General features: G+C 39.4%; 1 protein-coding gene across 5 annotated transcripts in view; it reads left to right on the top strand.

The window, feature by feature from the left end:
- Positions 1 to 395: 395 nt before the first annotated feature.
- The window catches only part of LOC135542025 (paired box protein Pax-7), a 75,247-nt gene continuing 58,016 nt past the window's right edge, over positions 396 to 17,626 (top strand). For 2 of the 5 annotated variants that reach the window (XM_064968601.1, XM_064968604.1), the window contains exons 1-4: positions 396 to 747; positions 2,144 to 2,379; positions 2,997 to 3,138; positions 3,375 to 3,503. In XM_064968601.1, the coding sequence (XP_064824673.1) occupies positions 663 to 747; positions 2,144 to 2,379; positions 2,997 to 3,138; positions 3,375 to 3,503 (592 nt within the window). In that variant the 5' untranslated portion in view covers positions 396 to 662. The remainder of the gene's footprint in view (positions 748 to 2,143; positions 2,380 to 2,996; positions 3,139 to 3,374; positions 3,504 to 17,626) is intronic. The other 3 variants (XM_064968603.1, XM_064968605.1, XM_064968602.1) reach the window with 2 other exon arrangements.

The following is a 17,626-nucleotide window of genomic DNA, read 5'->3' on the forward strand; positions in this document are numbered from 1 at the left end:
CGTGTGTGGACAGAGCAAAGAAGGAGTCGTGTTTAATTCAGGTATAATGATTACCATCACATTTGTTTGGTTTTGTTTCTTAGTTTTGTAATGTGGAGGGACTGATGCAATGAATTCAAAACTGCATGAGTGCGTTGCTTCCCATGCGGTTGTCTGATTGGTCGACAAGTCCGCGGCTATGCCCACTTTCCCCGTCATGGATTAAATAAGGCCCGTCGAGCCTATCGGCGCGCTTCAGTGTCTCCTCCTACAACGCGCGCCAAAGTTGGCCACTTATACTACTTTCAACCAGTAGGCAGACGTTAAAACTAGCTGACAACGTATATCAAGGTAAAGAATTAAATAAACTTTGCCCATTTACACATTTGAGTTCAAGGTGCAACCCTCCCTTTAACTGCACAAACCCCTTTACTAAAGGGGTCTTCTTTTACCCCACAAACTCACCAACCAGGTGACGAACATCACCACTTTTTCTGTTGGAGGGGTTTTGGTATTTAGGAGTTTCTCTGACTGGGACTACGATTTTATTGTCTCCTTTTTATCCTTTTGAGAGGAGACATTTCGTCACATCCTGTCGGCGTAGACCTATATTTTCTTGTCTGGACTTTGCACGAGTAAGAATTTGGTATCAGTGCCCACCCGGTGTTGCTTCAGTAGCTAGAATGGCTACTTTACCAGGAACAGTGCCTCGAATGATGCGCCCTGCGCCAGGCCAGAACTACCCCCGCAACGGATTCCCTCTGGAAGGTACGGCATCTTTTTAACTTGGAAAAAAATTATCGAGAGTTGCAACAAAAATTACTCGTCATCTTAGAGGGAGGTTTATAGCTCATCTTCGTGAAATATTATGACATATTAGGCAATTGTGTTTTTGATTTGTTGTAGCTCATCTTTGACAAATATTAGACAATTGTGTTTTCTATTGTCTATTAATTTAGGTCTAGGCTACTATACAGGGAAAATGAAATGGTTGTGTTACAGAATAGACAGCCTAACATGGCTTGACAGGCCTAGATGTTGATTGTAGAAGTATAGGCCTACTTTAAATGTATTATTTCTAGTGTTTGTTATGTTAACCTATGTCACTGACAATATGGATGATCAAAATGTTACTTCATAGAATGTTGAATGCGTGATAGGCCTATCCTCCTGATTGATTAGTGATCGTTTTATGCAATTAAAACCCCACTAAACCAATGGTGACACGGTTGCTAAGATAACTTCATGAATCAAATTATAAACTATGCGAGGAAATAAAATAAAAAAGATCTAAGCAAATGCGCGGAAAAATACCAATTTGTATTTGCAGGTAGGCCTATTTATGGGAATCGGTCCCAATCACAGGCTGTTCGTGCTCAAGAGCTTTTAACGAAAATGCACAAAACCAAAAGCTTCAGGATTTGTTGAAGTATCCTGTTGCTGCAAATGGAAACAAAATACACAGCAAAGAGATGGCTCAAAGGATCACATCAATATTTGTACAGCATGACTAGGAATAATCAAGGTGGAAAGTTCCACACTCTTCGGTGCCTCTTGAATACGAAATTAGATCCTCAAGTGCTCTATGGCACTAATGATACGTTCTGCCAGCCAGGCTGACTAGGAATGAGTGTGTGCAGGGTTCTCTACTAAGAATGGATGGGCTGTGGGATATGTTTGGAATGTGTCTATCTTATAGTTTAGTATAACAAACCTTCGCTGCTACCAGCTCTCTCAGTCTAATGTCAGAATTAGACGTTCCTCCATTCGACACATCCATACACATATTATTACTGTATTATTATCACGGTTGTGATGACGATAATGATAAATAATATTATTATGATGATTATTATAGGCGCATGATAATGGGATTTGGGCCGAAAATTGATCGTCAAGAACTACGGGCCAGGCCTACTTATTTTGTATTGAATTATTGTCTATGTGAAATAACTCTGAAGATATTAATTCATTTAAAGTTGGCCTATATAGTACCACACCAATTTTACATCAACATATTTAATTGTTTATCCTTAACCTAATTTCACATTGCCCTCTTTGTCATTGCATTGTTGTCTAACTTGATATCTTGCGCATTAAACTTTAACAATTACAATATCATCAGGACAATATACAGGACCTGAATATGTTTATTGTGGAACAGTATCAACCCCCCTGGGCCAAGGTCGGGTGAACCAGCTCGGTGGAGTGTTCATCAACGGGAGGCCGCTGCCAAATCATATCAGACACAAGATAGTAGAGATGGCCCACCATGGCATCCGACCCTGCGTAATCTCGCGACAGCTACGAGTTTCCCATGGTTGTGTCTCCAAAATCCTCTGTCGGTACCAGGAGACCGGTTCCATTCGTCCCGGGGCAATAGGAGGCAGCAAGCCTAGGGTGAGTGGAGGACTATAGTTTCTACGTTATTTCACAATCGACTTCAGCTAGCCGACACCTTGACCTGCAATTCGTGTAAGACTGCCAATTATTCTTCTTCTTCGTCAGTTATCATGTCACGTGCATTTTACACACCTGCATGCCTGCATGATGCAAATATTTCCACACACAAACATTACGAGTTATAGCCTATAAGTTATGACTATTGCATGGAGTAAAATACATGCAGTTTTGTGTGTGATTGATTTGTGAGGTGGCCTATGAAGACTCGAACCGTACATCTCGAAACTAGGCCTTCAATCAGGAAGTTTAGTATCATAGGCTATAGGTTAATGGCTAGAAGGTATCCAGTTTTTGTCGAATTAAACGTCAGATTTGGCTTTTCGTAGCAGGTTTAGAAAATGTACCCAGTTAATTTAACGAAATGACTGGGCTATAGGCCTTGAAATGTTGTGGGAAGGCATGCGTCTACATTTCAAACTCCCAATCAGGGAAACACGTAGGCTATGTGTATTTGTATCCATATACATTACAATATCATGTTCATCGTGTGAATTAAACGTTGTTTCGACTTTCCTCTCTCTGTGTCTGGCCGTTGCACGTTATAAAACCCACAGCAGGTATCAACTCCGGATGTGGAGAAGCGGATTGAGGAGTACAAGCGAGAAAACCCCGGGATGTTCAGTTGGGAGATCCGGGACAAGCTGCTGAAGGACGGGGTGTGCGACAGAAGCACTGTTCCTTCAGGTGAGGCTTCTGGTAAGCAACTTTTCCTTCTTATGGTGATTACTGTAAGGGGATGAGACATGAACCCATCTACAGGCTGGTATTTGATGTGCAGTTTTTATATATTGTACTTCTATTTTTGTAACTTTATAATTTTTCACATCGTCTTGACATGAGCTGATGAGCATATACATATACTATTCATTTACTACACAAAATACCGTAGGACTTTTTTGTTGTAATCCAAGGCCTATTTGGTTTTCTCTCAGTGAGCTCCATCAGCCGAGTTTTGAGGGCCCGATTCGGCAAGAAAGATGACGACGACGATAGTGATAAGAAGGATGAAGACGGGGAAAAGAAAACAAAGCATAGCATCGATGGCATTCTCGGCGATAAAGGTAGGCCAGCAAAGAAAAACATGGCTTACTTTGTTATGAATTGTGACTAAATCGTGTCATTCTTATTTGTCTTATTAAACAATAAAATGTTAGGCGTACTTTTATCCTATACACACACTTCCACGATAATGCTATATTAGGCACCTGCTTATTCCAATAACAATATCATCAACATCAACAACCATTATTTGTATTATTATCGTTATCGCTATTGTTGTTATTATTACATTTTAGTAGGCCTACACCCTATTCCTATTAGGCCTATATAAATAATAATAATTTTATTTATTATTATTTGGAGGTGAAGCTACAGTTGTTTTTTTAATCATCTTGTAATTTTCAATTAGGTCAACAATTGATTTAAATGTATTTTTCTATGGTCTATATCTCTTGGGAAATTCTTATACTTTTATGGTAAATCGGAAAATCCTCTCGCAGATTGGCTCATGCTTTGAAATCCCAGTCAGTCTTTACTCAATTACTCAATTATTTATGTGAGCCCTGACGGAAGGTAGCCTATTTAGCTCCAGAAAATGTATTTGTTTTACAAATTCCTCTCCTGCTCTTTTAACGATCTTCCTAAACGACAGCTGACAGTTGACCGGTTTGACAATCAATGTCGGTTTAGAGACACTACATCACTTGTCAGTTAAACTGAGACGAGGAGGGCTCTTCTCTGCAGCCATATCCCCGTAATACTCACGGCAATTATGTTAATGCTTGAACACATTAACTAGTTGGTAACAAACGTTTTTGAAACAAATGATTAACATTTAAAAAATAACAACGCTTATTGTGAATATTACAATTTTGAACATTATAGCTAATCGGAATAAACGACATTATTTATTTAGCTAGTATTTTAAGATAACTCAAATTCATATTTTTGTATAGCCTAAGTCTATATGAAAAAAATGTAATTCAGTTAGTTAGTTCGTGTTATTGTACCACTTGTCAGTCCGCTCTCTGTCATTGAATATAGAGGGAGAGAGAAAATCATAGTGCTTATACAAACCTGCCCTGAAAGAGACAAAGGTCGCCATTTAAGAAGTTCAAACATCATTGAATAGGGTTTAGATAATAGTTCACAAAAAGATTTTCCCCATAAAATACACAGCCAAGCTTATTCGAACTTGGAGATGAACTTCAGTCGCAAAACCTCTCTCCAACGACGCTTTTCTAAAGTGAAGATTCCGAGGAAGGTCTACAAAGGCAAATCTTAGAAAACAGGGCAGCAAAAAGGGGAATAGTCCGGTCCATTCTCATTCAAAAACCCGCAACCAGAGAAAGAAAATAGTTTGGACAAAGGGCAAGGGTACATATAAAGGGAAATGAATTATTCAGTATACCCCGCTGGTAGATAGTTTTGTAATATTACGGAATAATCTGTTGGAGGAGAATAGCCAACGCATTTCATGGTGCAAAACGGTGCTTTCTTTTTAATGGTTTGTGTCCGTTTATCCATTTAGAGCTCGGATCATTGTGTTTCTTAGCTGCATGGTGTAATGTTGGCGTTTCAGTTTGTAAACAGATAGCCTTTGGCCAGAAACACTTCAGGCAGAATTACCCATTGGTAGAGCCTGTAGCATTTCGGCTTCTGATTTCAAAGGGATTTTATCTTGTTTCATTCCAAGGTGAACTTGTTGCCAAATGTTTAACTGCAATTTTCCCTAATTGCTTTGCTATTTTTTCTGTTGATGATTGTTCTTATTCGACGCTCAAAACACGAATAGAAAACGGATGTCCGTTATGACCATGTTTACAGCGAAGGTTTGGTCGGACCATGCACTGCATTATGAAATATTAATTTACTTGCAACAGTGTCACATCAGAATGTTGGAAACCTCACGGAGGCCTACGAATGACAGCGTCAGATCTGTCTTCGTAAACCCAGAACATACCAAATTTGCTTTTTAATTCTTAAAAAGATTCGTATTTGTCCTTATACGGTTTACCATCCGGATGGCATTTAATAACGTTGAGACTTATTAGCGTAAGTAATGGAAACGTGTCTGCTGAATAGGTGGCTGTGTTGGAGTGGGGTGTAATAGCTTGCAGGCATGGTAAGAAATGTATTATCCCCAATCAGCCCCTCACTCTCTGAGTTGGAAGCACAAACGTTATGTTGAAGGGTTTTAAAGCAGATTAAATTGAGCCTTTTATTTCTTTTCACTTTCATCTCTGAGCGGAGCTCACAGTGGCTCGCCCTGGTGACACATTTAGGAGATTTGTGGTTTACTTCAGAGCTCTCTAGATTTATTAAATGTGTTTATTTATTTGTCTATTTATTCATAGACTATATTTTAGTGTTGCATCACATATTTATCTTCTGTGTAATCCGAAATGATAAAACAAGTAGGCTATTTTCAATGTATAATTTCAAGCAAGTTGCAATAGGCTATTTTATTATGAACAAATTCTTATTTACAATAACGGCTTACCCCGACCAAACCCTAACCCGGACGACGGTGGGCAATTTGTGCGCCGCCATTCACGGCTGGTTGTGATACAGCCTGGAATCGAACCAGAGTCTGTAGTGACGCCTCTCGCACTGAGATGTAGTGCCTTACACCGCTGCCACTTGGCGTAGTTTAATGGAGATAGATCAACATGATGTGTGGAGATGATATATAAGATTATATACAAGAGTTTATAGAAAGCTGTACTTCCACTGTCTTGGTATCCATACACGCATGTGTAAAAGGAACGCAGCCTTAGCCTATGTCATTTTGATAAGAATATTCATCCATATACGCTTTCTACCTGCCATCCTCAATAACGTGATAGTGATAGCGAGGTGCTGCGATGATTCTGACAAGTTGAATTAGGCGACCAACGGGGTAAAGGGGTTAAACAAAACGCCACACGTGCATGTTCTCTATCCTGGAGAAGGTATATTGTTTGTGCATGACTGGTCAGAACGACAGGTAAAATAATTAATCCGCCCATTTTAAAGGGACAATCTATAATAACTAAACCAACAAACTGTCCCCTGTAGCCTGGATGAATTGGCGAGGTGGAGGCAAGGGACACTTCAGCAAATCTTCGGATTACCTGTGGTTCTCAATTTAATCAAACAGAGGTCAGACGGGCTTTCTGGGCGTTGGGAAGGAATCACGAGAGAGAGCATTGGAGAGCCACTGTGGTGTCAGGAAATCCGAGGCTCCAAGCTCGCTTTCTCTGTGTGCATATTCAATTAAATGATCATGGTATCGATTAAGAACAAGGATGTTTTATGCAAAGGGTTAGTAAAGAATCACGTCATCTGTGAGAACTGAGAAGTTGCAGACTTTATGAAACGACAGAAATGGGCAAAACAATTAAAATGTATATAAAGACCAAAAATAAAGAAAGCATTGAAATGAGTGCGTTCAACGCATGCACGCACACGCACAAACACCTCAAGCGCATGCACACACACATCTCCGGAAATATAATGTAGCTATATTTCGGGGTCTAAAGCCGTGCTGAATGAGAAGGACAGGGGAATGAAGTAAGAGACAACTTCAAACAAATCCATCTGGAATAGTGTGTGAGAGAGATTTAATGGAAGTATGGGGAAGTTATTTAGCTATTAATACAAAACAATCCTCAGGCATTGAGAGTAACTCCATCTGCACTTTCTTGCAGCTATTTGGCTGGGTTGAAATTGAGGGAGACCCAAATGTTGGGCAGAGATAACACACCCATCACAGCCCAGACCCTGCGCTGTGCTTCACTGCATTAAACTCGGATTAACCTCCCCGCAGCCCGCTTTCGCCACATTTCACTGGAATTTTCATTGGTAGATTTCTTACACACAAGAGGGCAAAGCTGAAAACCCTCGCAACAGATATAATCGATTACGATATTATTGACAATAATAATATAATAATATAAAGAATACGAATAGCCTAATAATAGCCCAATAATAATATTATTATATATTCATTTAAAAAATATGTTCTGGTTCAAAACAATATGTTAGTTGTAATTAAGAAATCACATTGAACTATTTAAAAAGGTTTGTAAACATTTTAAATAATTTACAGCCTACGAAAGACAATAGGCTACCAATTTCTGTCAAATAATGTAAATTGGAGTCTACTGTAAGCATGCATGGTTATTTTATGGAAACGGACAGTCAAAATCACGATAAGACCATGGTGTAATCCTGGAACCAATCAAATTACCCAAGCCGGTCATAATTAGATTTCAAATAGGTTTGTTAGTTAAGCTTTGTCTTGATTTTGACAGGACACTGAATTTTGAGACTCAAAACGCATAAATCAGTCACTGACATAGGCTAAAGACTCTACGCTCTCCAAAACGAACACAATCATTGGTAATTTATGCTAAATCGTTAGTACCGAAGCCGATTTCTTCGACAGTGAACAATATTTAGCAGGGGTCATGGTTTACAAGCTTTTATACAATTAACAGTATGGACCCCTTTAATCGTTACCCGCCACTGTGATGAAGGAACAATATTTTCACACCTCGAGTTGGTATCTAAACACACGGTGATTTATAGCCTATGTCACGGGGCTGATTTCTAAATAACACGTCAACCGATGGTAATGACACGTTAAACGGATACAGAAAACATTTGAACGATTAGGTCTCGATTCGTTCTCTCCTCGGGAGGAGCGTTAACGCGCAATTATACCCACTGTTTTGGGTGACCTGTGAATTTGAGGGGGACCCCGAATTTGTCATGTACAGGATTTTCGTTCTCCGCAGTCTTGTTAAAAAAATATATATTAATAATAATAGAGAGCAAGCCAAGGAAATAGAGAAAGTAGATGAGGACAACTCGATCCTTATGCTTATCAGAAACGTTATTGTTGCTGCACAAACGCAATGGTGGTTCATCGTATTACAAACTGACAGACAGTGTTTAAAAGCCTGCACGTCTTTTGGCTGGTCTGGTCTTTTAATTAAAGCAATGTTTGCCACGTGGGACAAGTCCTATCATGTGCACACTACTTAGGAGAATGGTTTTTCGATCTCTTGTGGGATTCTCAAAAATGGACAATCTTCCTTCTACAGCTATTTAAGGGACTTTGAGTAGTGTAGAAGAAGACATGGGAATTTCTACCTCATTTATAAAGACAAGTTCAGAATCCTTTCCTGCTTTAAAACTTAAAAGGATTTAATTTCCCGGTTCATTTACTGTACATTGTTATTGGATGCGATATTGCATTCCAAGGTTAACATTTCATGCTTGAAAAATATACAAAATATTGGCCTATACTGTGATTTCATAAGTTTTTCAAAACTAAATTAAGATACATCATCACTTTAGGATCATTTAATCCATGCATGTTTTCGTCATCCTCGTTGTTGTTTATGATGTTGTTGTTGTTGTTGATGATGATGATCTAGACTAGACGACTCACTTCACATTTCCTTAAATGTGGTCGATACTTTTTCAGACGTTTTGTTAGCACCATGGTATTTAGTGTGCATGGGGGTTGCAGAACAGATTTTCTGACACAAATCATATGGCACAAATGATGAAGAATTGCCCTCAAGGCTCCGGTTATAGCAATAGTCGGCAGGATGTTCCTGTCATTTCTGCCTTTGTTTTACTTAACATATTTTCACTAGAACTTGTGTTGACCCTATCACACGTTTCTTTTAATGAGAATATCATGGTATAGTTTTCAATAATGATATAGTTATATGGTCTGTCTTGACACTTTGGTTATGTGTGCCTCTTATGTGCATCCACCCACGTACTTCAGGGATATATCATGCTCGAAAAACAGCTATCTAGAGATATATGATGTTCCATGTATAATGGTGATGGGTGCTCCAGACACTTCAAGTTCTACTTTGGTGGAATGCTTTGTCAATACCCTTGTTCCAACGTAATTACGTCATAATTAAAATATAAATGGTTGTTTTTATCAAAATGTTATTTTGGTGCATATTGCCTTTCCTGTATTGCTTCAGTTACTTGCAACAGGTGGGCTGCATGCAAATATGTACAGTGGGGCAAAAAAAGTATTTAGTCAGCCACCAATTGTGCAAGTTCTCCCACTTAAAAAGATGAGAGAGGCCTGTAATTTTCATCATAGGTACACTTCAACTATGACAGACAAAATGAGAACAAAAATCCAGAAAATCACATTGTAGGATTTTTAATGAATTTATTTGCAAATTATGGTGGAAAATAGGTATTTGGTCACCTACAAACAAGCAAGATTTCTGGCTCTCACAGACCTGTAACTTCATCTTTAAGAGGCTCCTTTGTCCTCCACTCGTTACCTGTATTATTGGCACCTGTTTGAAGTTGTTATCAGTATAAAAGACACCTGTCCACAACCTCAAACTGTCACACTCCAAACTCCACTATGGCCAAGACCAAAGAGCTGTCAAAGGACACCAGAAACAAAATTGTAGACCAGCACCAGGCTGGGAAGACTGAATCTGCAATAGGTAAGCAGCTTGGTTTGAAGAAATCAACTGTGGGAGCAATTATTAGGAAATGGAAGACATACAAGACCACTGATAATCTCCCTCGACCTGGGGCTTCACGCAAGATCTGACCCCGTGGGGTCAAAATGATCACAAGAACGGTGAGCAAAAATCCCAGAACCACACGGGGGGACCTAGTGAATGACCTGCAGAGAGCTGGGACCAAAGTAACAAAGCCTACCATCAGTAACACAATATGCCGCCAGGGACTCAAATCCTGCAGTGCCAGACGTGTCCCCCTGCTTAAGCCAGTACATTTCCAGGCCCGTCTGAAGTTTGCTAGAGAGTATTTGGATGATCCAGAAGAAGATTGGGAGAATGTCATATGGTCAGATGAAACCAAAATAGAACAATGTGATTTGCTGGATTATTTTTCTAATTTTGTCTGTCATAGTTTAAGTATACCTATGATGAGCATTACAGGCCTCTCTCATCTTTTTAAGTGGGAGAACTTGCACAATTGGTGGCTGACTAAATACTTTTTTGCACCACTGTATATAAGGCATCATTGGCTGGATGCAGGTACACAGGCTTGGACTGAAAGTCCTGGACAAAAAAACACCTTTCTGAAAATCCTGTTCATTGACTACAGCTCAGCATTCAACACCATAGTGCCCTCTAATAAGGACCCTGGGATTAAACACTTCCCTCTGCAACTAGATTCTGGACTTCCTGATGGGCTGCCTCCAGGTGGTGAGAGTAGGCAACAACACATCTGCCACGATGACCCTCAACACGGGGCCCTCAGGGGTGCATGCTTAGTCCCCTCCTATACTTCCTGTTCACCCACGATTGTGTGGCCGCGCACTACTCCAACATCATCGACAGTGGTAGGTTCGATCACCAATGACGATGAGACACTTACAGGGAGGAGGTCAGAAACCTAGAAGTGTGGTGCCAGAACAACAACCTCTCTCTCAACGTCAGCAAGAGAAAAAGTTGATTGTGGACGACAGGAAACAGAGGGCCAAGCACTCCCCCATTCACATCGACAGGGCTGTAGTGGAGCGGGCTGAGAGCTTCACGTTCCTCAGTGTCCACCATTAAGGAACTATCATGGTCCACACACACCAACACAGTCATGAAGAGGACACGACAGTGACTCTTCCCCCCTCAGTGGGTGTTGCATTTATATTTTTGGTCCGTATATAATGCCAAATATTCCCAAACGTGTGGCTAGTTTAAAGCTATTGCATGACATATTTCAGTTTCATTTTTGTTTAACTTGAGCATGGCTGGTATAGACACCTCTGTGCCCGGCAATTTGCAGGAGGTTGAATGTATCTCACCGGAGAGAGCATCTGAGCGAGTGAAACAGCACCCTTCTTTCTCTGTATGTGTAGGCCATCTATCTGATGTTGTCTGGTCCAAAAGAGTATGACATTTTTGCCGCCAGTAGCATTGAATGCAAGGGAAGCCAGCGAACATTTGGACTCCCTTAATAAAAAATAAAATAATAGCCAATCCGCTTTGAACTAAATTGAGTGAGCTGGTCCTGGTGCACCAAAATAAAATGTCAAGGGAAGGCAGTTTGGATTTGGCGTCACTCCTATCAAATCGCATTGAGAGCGTTGGTCAGAAACAATTTGAATTGTTGCATCTCGTTGTGTAGTTATCCTCCGGTGACTAGAGCTAGCTAAAATGGTCCCTTTCCTAAATTAGCCATGGATGGAGAAAGGGATTTGGATTTGTGGTTTTACTTCGTTCTCTGTACTGGCCAAAGATTATAATGGTGATTGTGATCCAACCATTAATTCATACATTGTTCCCTGGCCAGAGAGGATTTAAGTTCAATATGTAGTAGTAGGAGGCTAATGTTAACTAGCTAACATTGCCCATGAAAGGAACTTAGGCTAGCGAGCAATCATTTTAGCCAGGTAGCCGAGGAAAATACAAGTATGTACTTCATGACAGAGTGATAGACCATTTTGTCAACATGAAAGAGAGGAGGAGGTCATTGGCCCTTCTCTACAAGTAGGGTGATCAACATGTTTTTCTACGTGCTCGAATGCGCACGCACACCCACATGCACACCCACAGATATCAGAACCATGGACAGCCACATCATATTTAGTTTATGTTGATTGGACAAAATCCTTTTTGGTGTCTTTTAGACTAAGCATAGGTGATTTGATGATGTTGAAGTTGAAATAGTGCTGGAATAGTGGAGGCAGCTCCTGTTTTCTTTGCGACTTGCGGTAACTCTCTGTGGTTTTAAATCAATAGTTGTTTAATGGTTGGAAAATGTCAGAATCATTAACTTGCCTGACAATGCTGTAGGTCAGGTAACTGTTTGCTACATGCAATATGTTTTGTGTAATTCACCAAACAGAGGTTACTACAGTTTTGTGATGAAACAAAGGTTTGGTTGAAACAAAGGTGTGGTTGAAACAAAGGTGTGGTTGAAACAAAGGTGTGGTTGACACAAAGGTTTGGTTGAAACAAAGGTGTGGTTGAAACAAAGGTGTGGTTGAAACAAAGGTTTGGTTGAAACAAAGGTGTGGTTGAAACAAAGGTGTGGTTGAAACAAAGGTGTGGTTGAAACAAAGGTGTGGTTGAAACAAAGGTGCGGTTGAAACAAAGGTGCGGTTGAAACAAAGGTGTGGTTGAAACAAAGGTGTGGTTTATTCTGCCACTGTGTCTTCTTATTGTCTCTGCCTTAGGTCTATATAACACGGTCGCAAGGAATATGAATTAACAGCTTATAGAGCAAACAATGCAATTATCACAACACATAGGTTGTAACATGGCTTTATTTTCTGGCTTCCAAGTGATTCTACCCATGCAACGTTACGGCCTACAAATCCAGCTCATTGCAGTTCCCCCTGTAATTCATCTTTGTATCCCATAGAGAGGGGCCACCTGTAGGCTTACCCAAGGTAGGCTATGTTAATGCTTTCAGACAACTTTCCAAAACTTTTCTCAAATAATGCTGCATGACGGCGCCACTGCAAGAAAGCACCGTTTTCAGTCGAAAATATAGACTAAATGAATAATGATAATACAATTATGATGGTAATGACACAATGTAGGATACTGTTATTACTATTCACCTATTATTGAACAAAAACTAAATAACGGGATTCTCATCAACATAATCCAGCGATTCTTACATTGCAATGCACCTGGGGCATTTATATTGTAGGCCTATTCATTTATATTGTAGGCCTATTGATTTATATTGTAGGCCTATTCATTTATAATGTAGGCCTATTCATTTATATTGTAGGCCTATTCATTTATATTGTAGGCCTATTCATTTATATTGTAGGCCTATTCATTTATATTGTAGGCCTATTGATTTATATTGTAGGCCTATTGATTTATATTGTAGGCCTATTCATTTATATTGTAGGCCTATTCATTTATATTGTAGGCCTATTCATTTATATTGTAGGCCTATTCATTTATATTGTAGGCCTATTCATTTATATTGTAGGCCTATTCATTTATATTGTAGGCCTATTCATTGAGCAGGTCGACACAAATATGAAGGTGTCAGACTACCATATCTTTTTCACCAAAATAATATAATTCGGCACATATAATACTATCTGGTCTTTAGATTTAATTATTTTGTTTCTTGCTGCTAATGTTGAGCATGGCTATGCATAAGTTTACAGTACGCCTATAATGCTTTTAAAATTATATGATTCTTATTTTCTTCTTCTTCTTCTTCTTCTTCTTCTTCTTCTTCTTCTTCTTCTTCTTCTTCTTTTCTTCTTCTTATTATTATTATTATTATTAAAGGTATCCATTATTAATTAGCAATAAGATTGATGGATGTTGCCTTCTGTGGCATTCTACAAAACACTCCATTATGTGGAGACTGAGACGACTAAGGTTGACAGGGGTAAGCTAGGGGATCAAGAGTTTGACTCGGAAATTATAACTTGACCAGCTTTTCCTTTTCTAATACTAACTCGTTTAACTTGTCAGATCTAATTAGGCTGTTTAAATGCCCAAGTGCATCGGTGGGAAACAGTAGGCGGTTGGTCAGGCCCAGCCAATGCGGCTTTCAAGTCCTTTTGGGGAGACCTAGAAAGGGATGAGTATGAGAGCGCTTCGAATTGGACTGCTCGATGGCTAATCTTTTTTTCTTCAATAGTTTCTACTACTGCTTCAATTATGGCCATCAAGCCTTTAAAGTTTGCAAAAATTAACACCGTTTTAAAAGGTGTAACAGTGGATTAATGGCTTACAGCCAATATGACATTTTATTGCGTCACCATGATTTGTGCTCCATGTCTAATGGATGTCCTAGACATCTTAAAAAAAACAAATATTTATTAACATCTTAATAGGCTTTTTCGATAGTGTTTTTGATAGTGTTTACAAAATTGTTATTTCAAAACTCAAGTGCAGGCATCCATCCCCATGAGACTAATATATTATCTGATTATGTCTGTGTTTGTCTTTTGAATATAGTTTTGTGTATTCCATTGCATAATAGATTTTGGAGCTTGAATCATCCTCTCTCTGGTTTAGAAGAACTGGAAATTCAATTGTCCCCATTCCCTTTTTGAAAGCATTTTTCTTCTAATTGAATACCCTTTTTCTTGTATTGGGACTTCTGATGTCTGACAGCCTAGTCTCTCCATTGTCAGCCGAATGGCCACTAGAAAAGGAGGAGAGAAAGAAGAGGGTGGAGAAAAGAACCTTCTGTTATTTTCTGTCTTGAGACTCGCTGTATAGGCTATTCAGGCAAGTTGATGAACTCCTCCAAAAAGTTTATTAAGGGGCTGAAAACAATAAGAACTAAAGCCTTTAGGCACCCAGGCAGACAGTTTATAAACTAGCTGCTATTGTGTCTCAAAGGCAGATGCATGAACACGTTTGAATGGGGCCTTCAAACTGACACGATCCGGCTGGACAGCAGCAGTTTAAAAGGAAAGGGTTCTTCTGCTGCAGCTCAGATCTCGCCTTTCCTGCATTAACATACATTGCAGAAGAGAGGGAGGGAGAGAAGGATCTGGGCAGGCACTGACTGTCATGGCCAGGGTGATTTTCTCCCTGCACACTTAGATACTGTATACTACACATAATAGCCAGACAGTTGAATATTCTTAACTTAAAGACAAATTGACAATTGTCCTCTTCCATGAAAAAAACAACAGTGCATTTTCCCATTCCTCAGTCAGTTCTGTAAGGAAATTGTAACATCGACTACTGGTAGTGGTAAGAATCTAATAGTAAACTAAATGTTGTTTTTTACACCCATTCTTATCTTCTTATTTCCACTGTAGACAAAGAGATCAGCTAGCAGTTTTATCTCAGATAGATGCAGTGGTAAAGTATGTGCTGTGGTTAGCTGTGTTTTAATGTAATATCATTATTTGAAACTATTTTTTAAAGTTTTTGCTCTGGGAAAAAAATATTTTGTTCATATTCTGTCTGGAACAAATCAAATCAAATGTATTTATATAGACCTTCGTACATCAGCTGATATCTAAAAGTGCTGTACAGAAACCCAGCCTAAAACCCCAAACAGCAAGCAATGCAGGTGTAGAAGCACGGTGGCTAGGAAAAACTCTGTTAATGTTCTTTACAAGGAGATAACAGATTACTGAGATTACTGTTAATGTTATTTACAAGGAGATAACAGATTACTGAGATTACTGTTAATGTTCTTAACAAGGAGATAACAGATTACTGAGATTACTGTTAATGTTCTTTACAAGGAGATAACAGATTACTGAGATTACTGTTAATGTTCTTTACAAGGAGATAACAGATTACTGAGATTACTGTTAATGTTCTTTACAAGGAGATAACAGATTACTGAGATTACTGTTAATGTTCTTTACAAGGAAATAACAAATTACTGTGATTACTGTTAATGTTCTTAACAAGGAGATAACAGATTACTGAGATTACTGTTAATGCTCTTTACAATGAGATAACAGATTACTGACAATGTTCTTTAGATAACAGATTACTGAGATTTAATGTTCTGTTAATTACTTTAATGTTCTTAACAAGGACAAACAGATTACTGAGATTAGTGTTAATGTTCTTAACAAGGACGTAACAGATTACTGAGATTACTGTTAATGTTCTTAACAAGGACATAACAGATTACCGAGTGGCTTTTTCTTTTTCTTTGAATAACCTGATGCATTGATTTACTGCAGGATTTTGAGAAATATCACAATAATGTTGTTGTATACATCAAAACACATTAGTCCCCTTCCTTTTATTTGATAAATGTGTGTCACTTTATATCCCTCTCTCTCTCTCTTACTACTATCTAGGTTGAAAAAATATATATATATATTTTGCACATCTTTATTTATCAAGTTCAAAAAGTTCAAAAATACATACAGAACACCATGTCAACAATCCTTGACATCATGGCCTGTCTTTCACTGTCTTTCTCTGTCCAACCCTTCTCTTTAGCCCAGTCAGTTGCTGGATCTCTGCTTCCCATAATCAGAGGGAGTCCTGTGATTTGTGACCTCTGGAGCATCCAGCTCGTAGAGCGCAGGGCCCCAAACAGTCCCGGCCTGATCTGGCAGGTGTCAACATTAGCAACACAATCGCACCCCAGTCCAGTGCCCCTTACCCTAGCCCCGGCGCCACATTGAACCCAAACTATGTGAGGCCCAGTGAAAAGAAACACATCAATGGAGTGGGCAGGGTAGGATAGAAGAGGGGGAGGACAAGGGAGAGATTACACTCTCAGACAGCTATTAGCAGGGATGAGGCTTTTCTAAACAAACAAAAAACGAGACGATCAATACTGTGTTAGTTTACCAAGTGGAGTCATGATGGGCTCTGGAGTATTTCTCTCTTCTTCTGTTGTTTTTCTCAACTTCTCAAACGTCTGTGGTTTGGTTCATATTGGCAATCCAATATAGTCTGGAGTCCTTGGAGACCTATTTCTATTTGTGGCCAGTGATTTGTTAATGGTTGGTTTGCTCCAGCCCGTGGCTAGTTCATTCATAGATTTAAAGCTGTAATGAATCCTGGTTGGAGGGTATTAACGTTGATAGTGGACAATCACTGGGCTGTCCAGAGGAAAGCAACATTCAGTGATGACAGGACCACTGGCCCTTGGGGACCACAGCCCTTCTCTCTCATTAGACAGAGACAGAGGTGTCACTTTAAACACACTAGAGGGATTGGAAAGGGAATGAGTAGACATTTGGACTGTTGCTGCTCTTGAGTGGGTATCTGTCTTGACAAGAAAAGCAATGTTTTTTAAAGGCCATTTATTTCTCACTCACTACTGATTCTAGGCCAAGCCACCAAAAGAGACAAGGGTTCTCCTCAGTGGTGGAGATTAGTTGGAAAGGTTTCAGTACTAGGGAACCTGTAGTATTTGTTTTTGGAGGAGACAACAATCTCATTTAATTGTTTGCTTTGATATATCCCCTTGACACCCTCTTCCAGGGCTCTTGAAAAAGAAAATAGGGGGCCTTTTGTTTGATATTTTTGGTGTGTGTAGCATGTACTGATTCAGGGGTATAACTGACTAGGTATCCCCCTTTCTGTTTCCCTACTCCGCATCTCTCATGAGGAGGAGTAAGTAGTTGTGGTGTGTGTAGCATGTACTGATTTCAGGGGTATAACTGACTAGGTATCCCCCTTTCTGTTTCCCTACTCCGCATCTCTCATGAGGAGGAGTAATGTAGTTGTGGTGTGTGTCTCTCATG

The sequence above is a fragment of the Oncorhynchus masou genome, chromosome 6, assembly GCF_036934945.1.
Source record: "Oncorhynchus masou masou isolate Uvic2021 chromosome 6, UVic_Omas_1.1, whole genome shotgun sequence".
Lineage (NCBI taxonomy): Eukaryota > Metazoa > Chordata > Actinopteri > Salmoniformes > Salmonidae > Oncorhynchus > Oncorhynchus masou.